Raw genomic sequence first — 18,279 nt, forward strand, 5'->3', positions numbered from 1 at the left:
TTTGCCTTTGAGTTGTGTCGCTGAAATGTTCTTTTTCAAATGACTGCTCAACTTGTTGACTGGTTGATCCACGCAGCAGACATTGTGAGGGCTAGGTTAGGAATGCTGTGTTGCACGTGTAGCTCAACATTTTACGTGGCGTTATTACGTCATGTACCTATATAGGTATGCACGGTAGGTTTGACATCGTTTAAATTTTTTTACATCGGCTAGACATTGGGCCGATACGATGTTGGCATTTTTAGCTAATATTGTCCGATTCCGATATGTTGACCGATTTTATATTGTGCATCTCTAATATTTGCATATCACTTGTGAATGATTCCCAGCTTAAGGCAAGAACCAGCGCATGCTTTTTTGGGTGACTTTTTCCAATCGTAGTCGTACATCTCATGTAGCTTAGCCCATAGGCCTATATATTTTGATAAGGTTTGTATCACAACTAAAGTGGCCAAATAACTACTTAAAATGAAACACATTAATCCGCTTTACAACTGGTGTAGAGCCTAACTGGCATACTATACACACGTTTGTGGAAGATCATTTTCACCATAAAAATGCACCTTTTTATAATAAAATCATTACATGAATAATTACATTTGTGATCACTTTTGAGAGTGGTGTTTTCCTGTTATGGAAGATTCACGCCTATAGTCTACTGCCATGTGCGCATTGCTGCGCTTATAATGTGAAGACATGGCCTAATAGTTTATCAACATTTTAAGCTAAACGTTCTCATCTGTTGTCAGGCTCATTGCTTAAAACATTTTTTGATGCTAGTGGCTGTATTATTGGGATCTATCGCATCCCACAACTGTCCCAGACTATGTTTGGAATATGTATTTCTCGCATAGAATAGATCAACTTTTGTACTATGGGGTACTATGGATAGTAGATTGACCAAGACTAGTGCTTTTGCTGTTCGTTAGGCCTACTCATCTTGTTGGCTGACGAAAAGTAAATGTGGACAATTCTTCCAATATCTTCAATATGTACCTCGGAATTGGATAAGGACATGTCTTCACTTGTAGCCTGTGCGGTAGCCTGTGCGAAAGACCCGATCACATGACGGAGAGCCATGTGAGTGAGAGGTGCTTCGGCGTGCAGCCGGGAGAAGGGAATTATCATTTTTAAATTCAACCAAAAGGCACAACAGCCACTGGCCACAAAAGAAATTGATTTTTTGTTTGTACTTGTCAAATTGTGAATGAGACTGAAGTGTGTACAGCATAAGCAAAAAACAAAGCAGGCAACTTTTTTCAAATCATCATTAGAGTCGCAGTATGCAGCCTTAGAATGTATTAAACATCTAAACATATAGCCCAACATTTGTATCACAACTAAAGTTATATAAATAACTCTAAATTAAACAAACATATAGGAGTATCTGTTTAACTGCTCAACATAGAATAGCCGCATATGCGCACTTCCTCAAATCGTTTGGAGAAAATAGCCCTTCTATTTTATTCAGCTATGTTCAATTGTATTCTTCATAGTATAAAATAATGCCACAGAGGTCTAAGCAAATATTGTCTGCTAAATGAACTAGTGTAGCCCACAGCCATATTGCATAGCCAGATCAGGGCCTAACATAAGGACAACTCAGAGTATTGTCGTGACTTTACTTACATTAATCTGATGACTGTTATTTATCTAATCAACTATGTTTAATTGTTACCTGATTTTTATTTTATGATTTTTAAATAAATACATTTAAATAATTTATTATTATTTTTATGAATCATGCAACAATGAACTCATTAGGAATTGGGGCTCCACGAGAGCGGTTCTTTTAAGGAGTTACCAACTCTAAAGATCTTAACCTATCACATAAACGGTCAACTTATTAATCATAACCTCGTATCATATCATCATTGTGAGCAGTCGTAACCTCCTGAATCTGCAAAAACCCCAGCCTTACTTATGATTCAGTACTACACAAATTGGTTTAAATATTTATTTACTAGCTAAGTAAATGGAAACAGAGGATACACATACACACTTAATACGTTAGAAACAGGTCCCTGGCGGACTGACACAATATGGTGGCTTCTTACAAAAGACATGACGGGCGAGAGAGAGGGACGGAGACACAATACTTTGGTACATTTAGAAATTACTCTCGCTGTAATCATATACTTTGCACATGAACCGCCGCTCGTTTGGAGTAAGAAATCATGAATGTATTTATGTGTAAGTGTCTTGGTTCTTGGTGTATTTCTGTCGGTACCAGGCCTTGTTGGGAAAGGTTGTTGGGTCTTTTTTTGCGGAACGCTTGTAAGGCTCTGATTGTCCAAAAGGGGTCCCCATCCGTCTTCTACTGTTAATCTCTGCTATCATCCAGTATCCTGTGACTTGTCACGTAGAACAGAACTACAGAGTTGATTTCTCTTCCATTTGCTACTGAAGCTAGTCAGCCCGTCGATGGTTCCCATTTGGGGTGATGAAAGTAGCGTGCTACGGTGATTTAAGAGTAGTGGAATGGTCCCGCTTAACCTTTCTAGGGTATGTGGGACGGTAGTGTCTCACCTCGTCAACAGCCAGTGAAACTGCAGGGTGCCAAATTCAAAACAACAGAAATCCCATAATTTAAATTCCTCAAACATACATGTATTTTACACCATTTTAAAGATACACTTGTTGTAAATCCAGCCACAGTGTCCGATTTCAAAAAGGCTTTACGACGAAAGCAAACCAAACGATTATGTTAGGTCAGAGCCAAGTCACAGAAAAACAGACATTTTTCCAGCCAAAGAGAGGATTCACAAAAAGCAGAAATATAGATAAAATTAATCACTAACCTTTGATCTTCATCAGATGACACTCATAGGACTTCATGTTACACAATACATGTATGTTTTGTTAGGTAAAGTTCATATTTATATCCAAAAATCTGAGTTTACATTGGCGCGTTATGTTCAGTAGTTCCAAAACATCCGGTGATTTTGCAGAGAGCCACATCCATTTACAGAAATAGTCATCATAAATGTTGATAAATACAACTGTTATACATGGAATTTTAGATCCACTTCTCCTTAATGCAACCGCTGTGTCAGATTTCAAAAAATCTTTACGGAAAAAGCAAACCATGCAATAATCTGAGTACGGCGCTCAGACGACAAATCATCCCAAAGACATGTCCACCGTGTTGGAGTCAACAGAAGTCAGAAATAGCATTATAAATATTCACTTACCTTTGATCTTCATCAGAATGCACTCCCAGGAATCCCAGTTCCACAAATGTTTTTTTTCTTTTCGATAATGTCCATTTATGTCCAAATTCCTCCTTGTTGTTCGCGTGTTCAGTACACAATCTAAACTCACGACACGCGGGCAGGTCCAGGCAAAAGTTCAGACGAAAAGTCATATTACAGTCCGTAGAAACATGTCAAACTAAGTATAGAATCAATCTTTAGGATTTTTTTAACATAAATCTTCAATAATGTTCCAACCGAAGAATTCCTTTGTCTTCAGAAATGCGATGGAACAGAGCTCGCTCTCATGTGAACGCGCATGGTCAGCGCATGTTCAGCTCATGGCAGACCTTACTCAATCCCCTCTCATTCGGCCCCACTTCACAGTAGAAGCATCAAACAAGGTTCTAAAGACTGTTGACATCTAGTGGAAGCCTTAGGAAGTTCAACATGACCCCATTTCCACTGTATCTTGGATAAGCAAAGAGTTGGAAAAACTAAACCTCAGATTTCCTACTTCCTGGTTGGATTTTTTTCTCAGGTTTTTGCCTGCCATATGAGTTCTGTTATACTCACAGACATCGTTCAAACAGTTTTAGAAAACACTCAGAAACTTCAATCTAAATCTACTAATAATATGCATATCCTAGCTTCTGGGCCTGAGTAGCAGGCAGTTTACTCTGGGCATGCTTTTCATCCGGATGTGAAAATACTGCCCCCTACCCCAAAGAAGTTAAGTTCACTTTTCTAGATACTTTACTTAGGGCCGCTAATCAGCCGTACCAGTGATTGTCCGGGAGGTGATGTTATTGTCTCTACCTCGTTGAGATTTCACAGTTCGAACCACTTTGGATGTGAGCTGCAGCTCAACGTCTCATATGTTAATTCTTAACCCATCGTTTTATACAGTTCGTTCAAAAGGAGTGGTTTGTGAGGCTGACATGCTCTCTGACCTCACTCAAGGGGGCGGTGACCTCTTACTTGTACAAAGTAATGGGAACAATTTCCTCTTATAGTTTCTAAGATCACATCCCTCTTAACAAAAACACACTTTTTTCATATTTCATGCACAACTCATCGGATGGACACTTCACACATAGTGTGTATACTTTTCAAGTTACAGTATTTCCTTTAACATTTTTAATGATATCACAAAATAACAACCAAACAACATTAGTGGTCTTTGGGTCGCCTCTGACCATTCCCCACGTTCTATGTTAGAAATATTGTTCCAGTATCCGCTTTAGAATGTGTTAGTTTTGGCGGGAAAATGTCTATTTAACAAAGGCACATTACTGTGTGAATTTGGAGAGGGAGATGGCTGAATGTATTTACAACATGGTGTGAGCTGTCAACCCCCCACCAGCTCCCTTCTCCCCCCCTGTGGGGGTGAGGTGGTCTGGCCGAAGTAATTTATGGCTAAACTTATCTGACCTATTTGGATCCTTACAGGACAGTCATGACGGTATGCTATTCAGTTCTTCTGAAATAGACTACATTTTCTTCATATCATGTTTCTTTAGACCTGTCTAAAATAAATAATGGATTTATTAGATGTTTTTTAAATGTAGATGTTCCAAAGGTCTGCAGCAGTGGCTTGTAGGCTATGTGTGAACGCCAGGAAATGCTACATGTTTTTATGTTAATTAATGGTCCATTACCGTGAGACCGGCAGTTATTTGCTTGACAATCACCGGCTGACAAAATTTCATGACTGCCACAGCCCTAGCCCCAGTCTGAGGTCCTGAGTGCTCTGGAGCAGGTTTTCATCAAGGATCTCTCTGTACAGCATGATGCTGCCACCACCATGCTTCACAATAGGAATTGTATTGGCCAGATGATGAGCGGGGCCTGGTTTCCTCCAGATGTGGCGCTTGGCATTCAGGCCAAAGAGTTCAATCTTGGTTTCATCAGACCAGAGAATCATGTTTCTCATGGTCTGAGTCTTTTAGATGCCTTTTGGCAAACCTCGAGCGGGCTGTCATGTGCCTTTTTACTGAGGAGTGGCTTCCGTCTGGCCACTCTCCCATAAATGCTTGATTGGTGGAGTGTTACAGAGATTGTTGTCCTTTTGGAAGGTTCTCCCACCTCCACAGAGAAACTCTACACCGTGGCCTCCATTATTCTTAAATGGAAGAAGTTTGGAACCACCAAGACTCTTCCTAGAGCTGGCTGCCCCGCCAAACTTAGCAATTGAGGGAGAAGGGCCTTGGTCAGGGAGGTGACCAGGAACCTGATGGTCACCCTGGCAGAGCTCTAGAATTCCTCTGTGGAGATGGGAGAAACATCCAGAAGGACAACTACCTCTGCAGCATTCCACCAATCAGGCCTTTACGGTAGAGTGGCCAGACGGAAGCCACTCCTCAGTAAAAGGCACATGACAGCCCGCTCGGAGTTTGCCAAAAGGCATCTAAAAGACTCAGACCATGAGAAACATGATTCTCTGGTCTGATAAAACCAAGATTGAATGCGAAGTGTCACATCTGGAGGAAACCTGGCACCATCCCTACGGTGAAGCATGGTGATGCCAGCATCATGCTGTGGAGATGTTTTTTAGCTGCAGGTTCTGGGAGACTAGTCAGGATCAAGGCAAAGATGAACGGAGCAAAGTACAGAGAGATCCTTGATGAAAACCTGCTCCAGAGTGCTCAGGACCTCGGACTGGGGCGAAATTTCACGACCCTAAGCACACAGCCAAGACAACGCAGGAGTGGCTTTGGGACAAGTCTCAATGTCCTTGAGTGGCCCAGCCAGAGCCTGGACTTGAACCCGGTTGGACATCTCTGGAGAGACCTGAAAATACCTGTGCAGCGACACTCCCCATCCAATTGACAGAGCTTGAGAGGCTCTGCAGAGAAGACAGAGCTCGAGAGGCTCTGCAGAGAAGAATGGGAGTAACTCCCCAAATACAGGTGTGCCAAGCTTGTAGCGTCATACCCAAGAAGACTCAAGGCTGTAATAGCTGCCAAAGGTGCTTCAAGAAAGTACTGAGTAAAGGGTCTGAATACTTATATATATATTTTTTTATTTACATATTTTTTTACAAATAAATTGGTAAAAACATTTGTAAACCTGTTTTTGCTTTTTCATTTATGGAGTATTGTGTGTAAATTGAGGGGTAAAAAACAATTGAATCAATTTTAGAATAAGGAAAAAGTGGAAAAAGTCAGGCGGTTTGAATACTTTCGGAAGGCACTGTATATGGAAAAATACATGTTTAATATTTCTACCAATCGATTGGTCGAAAGAACAGGTGACTTTCAGTCAACCAAGATTTTTTGTTCTCTGGCATAGCCTTAAATGGAATGCCATACCTCACTGTTACCACCTCTATTTAGATAATGGTTGTGATTGCATTACATTTGCATTTTAGTCATTTAGCAGATGCTCTTATCCAGAGCAACTTACAGTAAGTGGTGAGTGCACACAATTTAGTCAGTTATCAGTTGCCACCTTCATCCACCTTTCCATCCATTTGGGAGACGTAAACACTTTGCTAGTCTTAATCAACATAAGGTCAAAATCGAAGTAAGCATACACTTGTTCAGAAAACAATGTGTTTGAATCATCTTACGAATTGTTCGAACATGTAAGTAGCTTAAATCGGCATATTTGATCTGCGCAGGGGCAAAAACCGGTAGCGCAAACCTCTTATACGCTAGTGAAGTGATTTTAGAAAAACAAAGTATACGTCTTTCGCATGCAAACTTTGTCCGAACTTAGAATCAAATAGAACATGGTCCCTGTGGTAGAACTTTTTTTGTTGTTGCCCATTTTATGCATTTATTTTAGTCCCATCAGGTAGCCTGAGTTCAGATGTGTCTGTGTAAACAGGATTATTTGCGAAATTGTCTTGCAAAGTATTTAAACATTTTTAAATGAACTTTTATTATATTCATGTGATTATCCACAATAATCATATTAACCGTACTCATTGAGGGGTTTCACACCTTGTAATGAGCTTTCAATGCATTATTGTGACGCTATTTCATTTTGGTTATTCATGGCAATGGCGAACTTGTCAGAGGTGTTTCTTGTCCCAAGAATGCGTGTTTGTTGTAACCCTGCAAGACTCCTTAGCAACTGTTTTTTAAAGGTAATGTCTATTTATGGAAACTCCCAGGTTCCTTGTTTGCTCATTTGAATTTACCCATCCCCTACTATCACCACCCCTGTCGATCTTTGGTGTGCTTATTGTTTCTGTACTGCTCCCAGCAGAGCCGAAGATTACATTTTTGGACGGCAGAGCTGTTCTCAAAGACACATATATTACCCTCCGTAATAACCGTTTCCGTTTGATTGCAGCCAAGTAGGGAGTGGTCTGCCACTGGTAATATTTATCAGCTTTTTTAATTTCTTCTTTAATGGAAGTATTTAGCAGATGGAGAGCTGCAAGACAAATGAGGTTTTAACAGAACTAGGTGCGTTTCTCTCTGAACTGCCTCTAGCCATGACTGGCCTTTCCCATTTTAGTGTCTGGTGGGTATGTCCAAAAAGTTGATCACTAGTGTAAAAACCATCAACAAATTAATCTTGTGTACAGATCAAAACTATTTTACCTCATGAAAATATCTATCCGGATTCTAAACTGTCTTATCTGGACAATAGTGCGAAAATAAATAAATCTGAAATGTTTTTTCCCCACTTTTTAAACAACTAATTGACTGAGGTCAGGTCCGTTATTTGAATTCCATTTAGTTTGTTTTTTCTGAGCTCAATGCTCAGTTTCTCTAGAGATCAAGCCCGAACTGTGCAATGCAGTTGGGTGGTAGTTTCCAACAGGCCAATATTCTACATAGTTTAGCGCAGAAGACTTTTTATAATTAACTACAATGACCATAATCCTTTCCATGTATAATTGTCCAGTCTGTGTGGGCATGGAGACAAAGGGAAGAACTCAGTCTAGAGGGCAGTTGCTTCGCGAGGTATCTCTACCTGAAAATACAAAATCAAATGTTATTTGTCACATGCACCGAATACAGGTGCAGACCTTACTGTGAAATGCTTACTTTCAAGCCCTTAACCAACAATGCAGTTAAGAAAAATAAGAGTTAAGACAATATTTACTAAATAAACTAAAGTAAAAAATAAATAAGACAAACAATAAAATGACAATAACGAGGCTTTATACAGGGGGTACCGATCTAAGTCATTGATAGTTGTTATTCAGCAGTCATTAAATTATGACTTTAATTTTTAGAACTACTAAAATAGTGATTTTGTCAGACAGCGTAAGCCTTAGCTCAATAGAGAAGATGACTTGGAATTAAATAATAAAGACATCAAATAAACATGTATGCTGAACAAAAATATTAACACAACATGTAAAGTGTTGGTCCCATGTTTATTGAGCTGAAATTAAAGATCACAAATGTTCCATATGCATAAAAAGCTTATTTTTCTCAATTTGTGCACAAGTTTGTTTACTGCCTTGTTAGTGAGCATTTCTCCTTTGCCACTCCTGTCAGGTGGATGGATTATCTTGGCATGTCAAGAAGCTGATTACACATCATGATCATTACACAGGTGCACCTTGTACTGGGGACAATAAAAGGCCACTGTAAAATGTGCAGTTTTGTCACACAACACAATGCTACAGATGTATCAAGTTTTGAGGGAGTGTGCAGTTGGCATGCTGACTGCAGGAATGTCCACCAGAGCTGTTGCCAGAGGATTTAATGTTAATTTCTCTACCATAAGCCACTTCCAACGTCGTTTTAGAGAATTTGGCAGTAGGTCCAACCGACCTCACAACCGTAGACCACGTGTAACCACGCCAGCCCAAGACCTACACACCCCGCTTCTTCACCTGCGGGATCGTCTGAGACCAGCCACCCAGACAGCTGATGAAACGGAGTATATCTGTCTGTAATAAAGCCCTTTTGTGGACAGAAACTCATTATGTTTGGCTGCGCCTTGCTCTCCAGTGGTTGGGCAAGTCTCCCAAGTGGGTGGGCCTATGTCCTCCCAGGCCCACCCATGGCTGCGCCCCTGCCCAGTCATGTGAAATTCATAGATTCATTTCAATTGACTGATTTCCTTATGAGCTGTACCTCAGTAAAATCATAGAAATTCTTGCATGTTGCGTTTTTATGTTTTTGTTCAGTATAATATATACACAACTGAAATATTTTATTAAAGTAATGTGAATAAATGATGGTAAATAAGTGATAAGCAATAATGGGCAGTCACTACCATCATGGTTCTTTTTCTTAATTGTTTTGGTGCATTTAATGTCCCCAAAAAATGTGCGAAACCAAAATTGAAAAACCTTGATATAAAAGAAAATGTGAGAAACCAAAACGATCCAATTTTAATAAAAATAATAAACACTATTCGCTCAGCACTACTGGACAAATTCCAGGCTTGCTAACATGTGTACCTGTTAACCAGGGATCATCAACTGAGGGCCCGCGGACCACATTTAAAAATTTTATTTTAGGTTTTGGAAATGAGACTAAACTCACTAGGAATTCACCTCAAAATTATTTTAATTTAGGAAATCTATTCCCAAGTATTTCCACTCAGACATGATTGTGTACGAATGTAATCAAGGTTTGAAATGATTGTTTTTGTCTTATGCAATATCTGTTCGGGCTTCTTGCATCAATTTGCAGAGTACAAATTATTAATAATTATTTTCCGCCTCCCCCTCCCCCCAGCCCGTGGCTGAATCTAGTTGATGACCCCTGCTGTAAACCCTTTGGGTGCGTTGTCCACTAACACCAATCAAGCCAGACGGAAGAGATTTTACAGTTAGATAGGACTCATTGCATGGCTGTACTGAGAACAGATCAAGAATTAATAGTACTCAGTGAACAAATCTACCCTAGCCCAGGATTGGTGAATTGCTTGGTTCAGAAAATTAATTGGCCATGTGAAAGGATAATGCATTTCTCGCCAATTATGTCTGTTGCTGGGGTACCACAGTTGACAGCAAAGTGAACACATGCTTGTCTGAGATTAGAGGCCTATGATTGTTTCCCTTTTTATCAAATGTAATTTTCACTTGAGTCATGGAAGATCTGCACAATGTGTAGTTGAGTAGTATCAAGGACTAATTTTCTCTCCTATTGGTGTTTATAAAAAAAGACTATCCTAGTATTCATTTATTTATTTATGAAAAGTAATCCTAACCTTTAAAGGTATATCCTGTACTTTTTGTTTGTTTTTTTGTTGTACTTTTACCCATTTTTCTCCCCAATTTCGTGATATCCAATTGGTAGTTAGTTTTGTCCCATCGCTGCAACTACCCTACAGACTCGAGAGGCGAAGTTCGAGAGCCATGCGTCCTCCGAAAAATACCCTACCAGTCCGCAGTGCTTCTTGACACACTGCTCGCTTAACCCGGAAGCCAGCCGCACCAATGTGTCAGATGAAACACTGTCCAGCTGGTGACCGCAGTCAGCTTGCAGATGCCTGACCCGCCACGAGTCACTAGAGCGCGATGGAACAAGGAAATCTCGGGCGGCCAAACCCTGCCCTAACCCGGACAAAGCTGGGCCAATTGTGCGCCACCTCATGGGTCTCCCGGTCACGGCCGGCTGTGACACAGCCTGGGATCGAACCCGGGTCTGTAGTGACGCCTCAAGCACTGCAATGCACTGCCTTAGACTGCTGCGCAATTTGGGAGGCAATCTCCGGTTCTTTTGTATACTTTTTAGCCAGTAGTTCTGAAAGTAGCACCCACAAGCCAAAAACAGCTCCCAAAATGGTCCCCGACTGACTGTGCACCACGTCATTGCTCTCTCTCGCTCTACTGTGTGTGCATCTTGCTAGCTGTCACTCAAATGGCAAGGGGTTGAAGCTCATTGGCCGGAACTCTAATCGCTAGGGGGCTGGCACACGTGGGAGGAAATGTAGAGAAAATGGTACTACACAGCTTCCAGAAAACAGTTGCTTTCAAACTAGGGATTTCGTGGCTAATTGAGGTATGACAGTAATTCTGCTCATAGTGTATACATGTATTGACACATCCAGCCCGAAGCGGGAGGTTTAAAAAAATATATATACTGGTCGCCAAATTACTGGAGCATGTGTAACCAGTGTGAAATGGCTAGCTAGTTAGCGGCGTGCGCGCTAATAGCATTTCAATCGGTGAAGTCACTTGCTCTGAGACCTTGAAGTAGTTGTTTCCCTTGCTCTGCAAGGGCTGCGGCGCGATAGGTAACAATGCTTCGAGGGTGACTGTGGCGAGGAGAGGGACGGAAGCAATACTGTTACACATGTCTTTAAACACTCTTTGGCATGATGGAGTAGCTATGGACATCTGGCATGTAAACAGTCCTGAATCTTGGGGCCTTTCAACAACACAGCTAGCCCATTGTATAAGCGTAAATGTCGGTGTACTTCGTGTCAGAAAGCAGTTTTTCACCTTTACACCCCAGGGTAGTTGTAATCTAACCAGATGCCTTGTTCTTAGATAACACATTGACCTAGCTTCTCACATCCCATAAGTGAGTTGTGCAAGTAATTCAGAGAAGCACAAAGCAACTCAGACTACCAATACATTTCTTTATATGTAGGCCAAGGAGCTGGCAGTATTTTTAGGTCCACTCATTTCATATCCTCAACGCAATAAGGCAAATCACTCTGCTCTAGTAGCTGTGCACTCCATGTAACGTTCTCTAGGTTCCCTGCCCTTGTTTGCATCCAGAAAGAACGACAATGTACAGTCTAGCTTACATGCAGTGCTTGTAATTTATTTGTTATATCATTATTGTCTGTCCAATTTTGTCATGTACATTTTGATTTCTCTCATATCTTCCATGTGCATGTTACACTTTTTCCTTGGCCAAACTCTGGATGTCTTTGTCTCAGCCACTGTAAGTCCTTTCCATCCACTGTTTGTGTTTTTCTTGTGACTACATGGGTGTCATGTTTGTCCTGTGCTGTTTGGTGTGTTTCTGTAGTGGTTGTGAAAGGCACTGGATGGATAGTATCGACGCTGAGGGGTTGTACCTGTCCACGGAGCAGCATGGGCAGCCAAAATGTGAGCTTCCCCAAACTGCCCTGGAGGTGCCTACCATGGGGGGGTAAGAACTTTTTCTCTCCCTTGCTTTTTCCACTTCAGTGGACCCTCTGCCTACACTTGTATGCTTTGGGTCAACATGCCACACAAGTGCTAATTCTGGTGCTGAAATGCAGTAGAGGACACTAACTATAGTAGTAGATACTAGTTGGGTCTACAAGTAGTGGTTAAGAATTGCATGTGAAGCATGGTAGTGTATCAAGATTCTAAAGTTGAAAAGCCTTAACCTGTTTGGGCTGCAGGGGCAGTATTGAGTAGCCGGATAAAAGGTGCCCATTTCAAACGGCCTCGTACTCAATTCTTGCTCGTACAATATGCATATTATTATTACTATTGGATAGAAAACACTCTCTAGTTTCTAAAACCATTTGAATTATATCTGTGAGTAAAACAGAACTCCTTTTGCAGCAAACTTCCTGACAGGAAGTGGAAAATCTGAAATCGATGCTCTCTTCTAGGGGCTGCCTATTAAAGTCCTTGAGATTTATTCGTTTAGATGCACTTCATACGTCTTCCACTAGATGTCGACAAGGAGTGAGAGAAGAAATGAACTGTGTAACTTGATCTGGGCTCGTATAATTGCTCTTTGTATGACGAGTCACCAGTTTCCTGTTTTCTGGAGAGCGCGTCATGGGACCTGGATTTGCCTTCTGATAAGCTGTCGTTACGGACGACTAATATCTCCGGCTTTGATTTTATTTGATACATGTGACCATATCATCGTAAAGCATGTTTTTTCAATATAGTTTAATCAGATTATTGAAATTTTTTCGGGAGTTTTGCCGTGTTCCGTTCTCTTCCGTTTGTTGACATGGAGAGATTCGTGCCACTTGGCTAGTGCGCTTGCTAAATCGAGAGGGAAAGAGGCCGTTCTAAATCCAAACAACGATTGTTCTTGACAAAGGACCCCTTGTCCAACATTCTGATGAAAAATCAGCAAAAGTAGGAAACATTTTATGATGCTATTTCATATATCTGTCGTACATGTGAACTAGTCGTCGGCGCCCAGCTTTTGGGTACTCTAGCTATACCGAAGCTGTATGTTGTAATGAAGTTATTTTTAGAATTCTAACACTGCGATTTCATTAAGAACTAATGGATCTATCATTTCCTATACAACATGTATTTTTTAGTTATGTTTATGAATAGCTATTTGGTCAGAATATGTGTGTCAGAAAAATATCCGGACGTTGTGGGAAAAAGTAGCTACGTTAGCACAATGTATAACCACTGATCTCAGCTCTAAATATGCACATTTTCGAACAAAACATAAGTGTATGTATAACCTGACGTTATAGGACTGTCATCTGATGAAGTATATCAAGGTTAGTCAAAAATTATATATCTTTTGCTTGTTTGTTACGATCGCTAACTTTTGCTACTGGGAAATGCCTTGTGTTTCTGGCTATTGTGGTAAGCTAATATAACGCTATATTGTGTTTTCGCTGTAAAACACTTAATAAATCGGAAATATTGGCTGGAATCACAAGATGCCTGTCTTTCATTTGCTGTACACTATGTATTTTTCAGAAATGTTTTATGATGAGTAATTAGGTATTTGACGTTGGTGTCTGTAATTATTATGGCTGCTTTCGGTGCAATTTCTGATTGTAGCTGCAATGTAAACTATGATTTATACCTGAAATATGCACATTTTTCGAACAAAACATAGATTTATTGTATAACATGTTATAAGACTGTCATCTGATGAAGTTGTTTCTTGGTTAGTTTGGTTGGTTCTTGGTTAGTTAGGTTGGCTTTGTGCATGCTACCTGTGCTGTGAAAAATGTCTGTCCTTTTTTGTATTTGGTGGTGAGCTAACATAAATATAAGTGCTGTTTTCGCTGTAAAACATTTTAAAAATCGGACATGTTGGCTGGATTCACAAGATGTGTACCTTTCATATGCTGTATTGGACTTGTTAATGTGTGAAAGTTAAATATTTAAAAAAATATATATTTTGAATTTCACGCCCTGCACTTGAGCTGGCTGTTCCGACGTCGGGCTTGCAGCCAGAAGAAGTTAAGATGTTTCGAGCAGACATTTTGGAAAATGACTCCTGCATCTGTTATTCTATAATGTAGACACTAGTGTTGCACGGGATACTGAAAATGTTCAGTACTAGAACATGAAAAACTTTTCGGTACTGAAATGTTTTTGGTACTTGTGTCAAATGTGCTTCTCGGATCAACTCTATCTGCACAGCCAATGTCCCCCTTATAGTGCGAGACACGCACTGTGCCTGCTCCACTTACTAATTGTTAGCCTGTACTGGGATCTGGACTGCATCATGTTAGCTCCAAATTCATGCTGCACAGAAGTTAACACACTTGAATAATGTGACACTGCATGTAGAAATGCTGAAACTGTTAATTACAGTTTGCAAAACAATGTCCATAGAGGCTAGAACACTTTATAATGCGAGAAGATACTGGTAGCTTTGTAAGCTAACTTGTCTTGGTAGCTTACAGCTGAAGCTAACGTCAATTGAAAATATGCTGATTTCAAAGCTGATTTCCACCATAAACTGTTGAATTGGGGGTCCCTCCCCCCTTGTTTTGGGGGGGTCCAGTGTGCCCCCCAGATATTTTTATGTAGAAGGACTGAGTAGCTCAAGTGACTTTTTAAAACGATATTCTACTCCTAAATGAATTAAAATTCAATTATGCTGACACCATCTAAAATATAATTTCCACTTCCAGAAATAAGCTATTAACATATTGGTAAAATGATTTTTGCAAATTGGACCAAGCATATAGCCTATGCGCGATCAATATTATGAGGTATGCTATTAAGCATTATCACCTGTAGCCCAACTGATACAGTATAAATAAACTATAAATAAGTAGGGTGAAGCGTGGGGTTGCCTATTGGGCTAATGATTAGCCAGGTCCTAAATGGGATATTCTAACTAGTTAGCATCCTATTGATGAATTTTATGTCTAAAAATGTTTTGCATAAACACAGTGAATAGAATGTAGGCCAACCTGTTAGGGTGACTTGGGGTAACACGCCCCCTGCCTGTACTTCTCACAGAAACCACTTCATGTCCTTATTTTTTCCTCTAACACTTTCCATGGTTGCCACAACTTTTGCTCAACCAGAAAATGTCTGTCTACTCACTATTTGTCTGTCTGTCTATCAATCAATGAAATGTATTTGTAAGTCCCTTTTTACATCAGCAGATGTCACAAAATGCTAAACAGAGACCCAGACTAAAATCTCAAACAGCAAGCAAAGCAGAGGTAGAAGCACAGTGGCAAGGAAAAACTCCCTAGAAAGGCAGGAACCTAGGAAGAAACCTAGAGAGGAACCAAGTTCTGAAGGGTGGCCAGTCCTCTTCTGGCTGTGCCGGGTGGAGATTATAAGAGTACATGGCCATTGAGGCCAGATTGTTCTTCAAGATGTTCAAACGTTCATAGATGACCAGCAGGGTCAAATAATAGTCACATTGGTTGTAGAGGGTGCAACAGGTCAGTACCAGGAGTAAATCTGTTGGCTTTTCAAAGCCAATCATTCAGAGGTCAAGACAGCAGGTGCAGTAGAGAGAGATTTTAAAACGGCAGGTCCGGGGACAAGGTAGCACATCCGGTGAACAGGTCAGGGTTCCATAGGCAGAACATTTGAAACTGGAGCAGCAGCACGACCAGATGGACTGTGGACAGCCAGGAGTCATCAGGCCAGGTAGTCCTGAGGCATGATCCTAAATAAAGTTGAATGGAAAGCTGGGATCCCCCTCTATTCAACAAAGGCCATTAAAACGTCTCTTTTCGCAATTGCAAGTATTGTTGTGGATTGACTGCTTGTCCCTCCCTATGGCACACGGCACTCATAGAACACACACCTAGGTAAATGGATAAAATATAATATTATTGCGTCTGATCTTTCTATTCATTAATTGTTTTGTTTGCAGAGGAAAAGTATTTTTTTCATATTCCGTATTATGTTGGTGCCACAGTAAAATGACTGCAGCGGAAACAATGTCATGATACTAAACTTGGTATCGAAGTCAAAATTCTGCTATCTTGACAACCCTATTAGACACATTGTGACAATAGTATGTAATGGTGTAAAACTAGGCTATTAATCAGTATGCATTCATAAGTTAGGCCTATGTCTCCTATTCCCCATATCATGACTGTCTGTGTGGTCTACTTGTTGTCCCCCACGATGAAATCAGGAAGGGGACTGTGGATCTGTCTCCGTCCGTTAGTGCTTTCATACATTAGTTTGTTCGTACGTGATATCTCAGACAGCACTGGCCCGATTTGAACCGTCTAGAGTAAATGTCTGCGCCACTGTGGAAATCAAATTAGCATATAAAATCAAAAATCGGTCCGTTTTAAGCTAGATATGTTTTTCTGCATTGGACCCGTCTCAATCCACCACATCCGCCGATGTCGCGCTTACTCATCTGCGGTGAAAGGTGACAGATGGAGTGGCGTTTGTCAGACCATGAGACATCCCGGAAATCGGTCTTTTCACAAAATTGTTGGTAGCGTTTGGCCTACAAACTATTATGTTTTAAACTCTCACGAACACGATGGTGTTCTCCGTTTTGCTCTACGACCCCCACAAGCGTGAAACACCAGTCTCAACGTCAACAGTGAAGAGGCGACTCCAGGATGCTGGCCTTCTAGGCCGAGTTCCTCTGTCCAGTGTCAGTGTTCTTTTGCCCATCTTTTCTTTTTTTGGCCAGTCTGAGACATGACTTTTTCTTTTCAACTCTGCCTAGATGGCCAGCATGCTGGAGTCGTATCTTCACTGTTGACGTTGAGGCTGGTGTTTTGCGGGTACTATTTAATGAAGCTGCCAGATGAGGACTTGTGAGGTGTATGTTTCTCAAACTAGACACTCTAATGTACTTGTCCTCTTGCTCAGTTGTGCACCGGGGCCTCCCACTCCTCTTTCTATTTTGGTTAGAGCCAGTTTGCGCTGTTCTGTGAAGGGACTAGTACACAGCGTTGTACGAGATCTTCAGTTTCTTGGCAATTTCTCACATGGAATAGCCTTCATTTCTCAGAACAAGAATAGACTGACGAGTTTCAGAAGAAAGTTATTTGTTTCTGGCCATTTTGAGCCTGTAATTGAACCCAAAAATGATGATGCTCCAGATACTGCTATTCTAAAGAAGGCCAGTTTTATTGCTTCTTTAATAAGGATAACAGTTGTCAGCTGTGCTAACATAATTGAAAAAGGGTTTTCTAATGATCAATTAGCCTTTTAAAATGATCAACTTGGATTAGCTAACACAACGTTTCATTGGAACACAGGAGTGATGGTTGCTGATAATGGGCCTCTGTACGCCTATGTAGATATTCCATAAAAAAATCTGCCGTTTCCAGCTACAATAGTCATTTACAACATTAACAATGTCTTCACTGTATTTCTGATCAATTTGATGTTATTTTAATGGACAAAAATGTGGTTTTCTAAGTGACCCCAAACTTTTGAACGGTAGTGTGTATATACAGTTGAAGTCGGAAGTTTACATACACTTAGGTTGGAGTCATTAAAACTCTTTTTTTTCAACCACTCCACAATTTTCTTGTCAAAACTATAGTTTGTTAACAAGTCGGTTAGGACATCTACTTTGTGCATGACACAAGCAATTTTCCCAACAATTGTTTACAGACAGATTATTTCACTTATAATTCACTGTATCACTATTCCAGTGGGTCAGAAGTTTACATACACTAAGTTGACTGTGCCTTTTATACAGCTTGGAACATTCCAGAAAATGATGTCATGGCTTTAGTAGCTTCTGATAGGCTAATTGACATAATTTGAGTCAATTGGGGGTGTACCTGTGGATGTATTTCAAGGCCTGCCTTCAAACTGTGCCTCTTTGCTTGACATCATGGGAAAATCCAAAGAAATCAGCCAGACCTCAGGAAAAAAAATTGTAGACCTCCACAAGTCTGGCTCATCCTTGGGAGCATTTCCCAAATGCCTGAAGGTACCACGTGCATCTGTACGAACAATAGTACGCAACTATAAACACCATGGGACTACGCAGCCATCATACCGCTCAGGAAGGAGACGCGTTCTGTC

General features: G+C 40.6%; 1 protein-coding gene across 21 annotated transcripts in view; it reads left to right on the forward strand.

The window, feature by feature from the left end:
* Positions 1-18,279, forward strand: part of LOC120025321 (CUGBP Elav-like family member 1) — a 53,687-nt gene that overhangs the window by 6,816 nt on the left and 28,592 nt on the right. For 19 of the 21 annotated variants that reach the window (XM_038969819.1, XM_038969825.1, XM_038969820.1 and 16 more), the window contains exon 3: positions 12,107-12,229. The exons of 1 other annotated variant lie outside the window; for it this stretch is intronic. In XM_038969819.1, coding sequence (XP_038825747.1) covers positions 12,126-12,229 — 104 coding nt within the window. In that variant the 5' untranslated portion in view covers positions 12,107-12,125. Of the gene's footprint in view, positions 1-12,106; positions 12,230-18,279 lie in introns of those variants that run through there. One more of the 21 variants, XM_038969828.1, reaches the window with a different exon arrangement.

The sequence above is a fragment of the Salvelinus namaycush genome, chromosome 30 (assembly GCF_016432855.1).
Source record: "Salvelinus namaycush isolate Seneca chromosome 30, SaNama_1.0, whole genome shotgun sequence".
Taxonomy (NCBI): domain Eukaryota; kingdom Metazoa; phylum Chordata; class Actinopteri; order Salmoniformes; family Salmonidae; genus Salvelinus; species Salvelinus namaycush.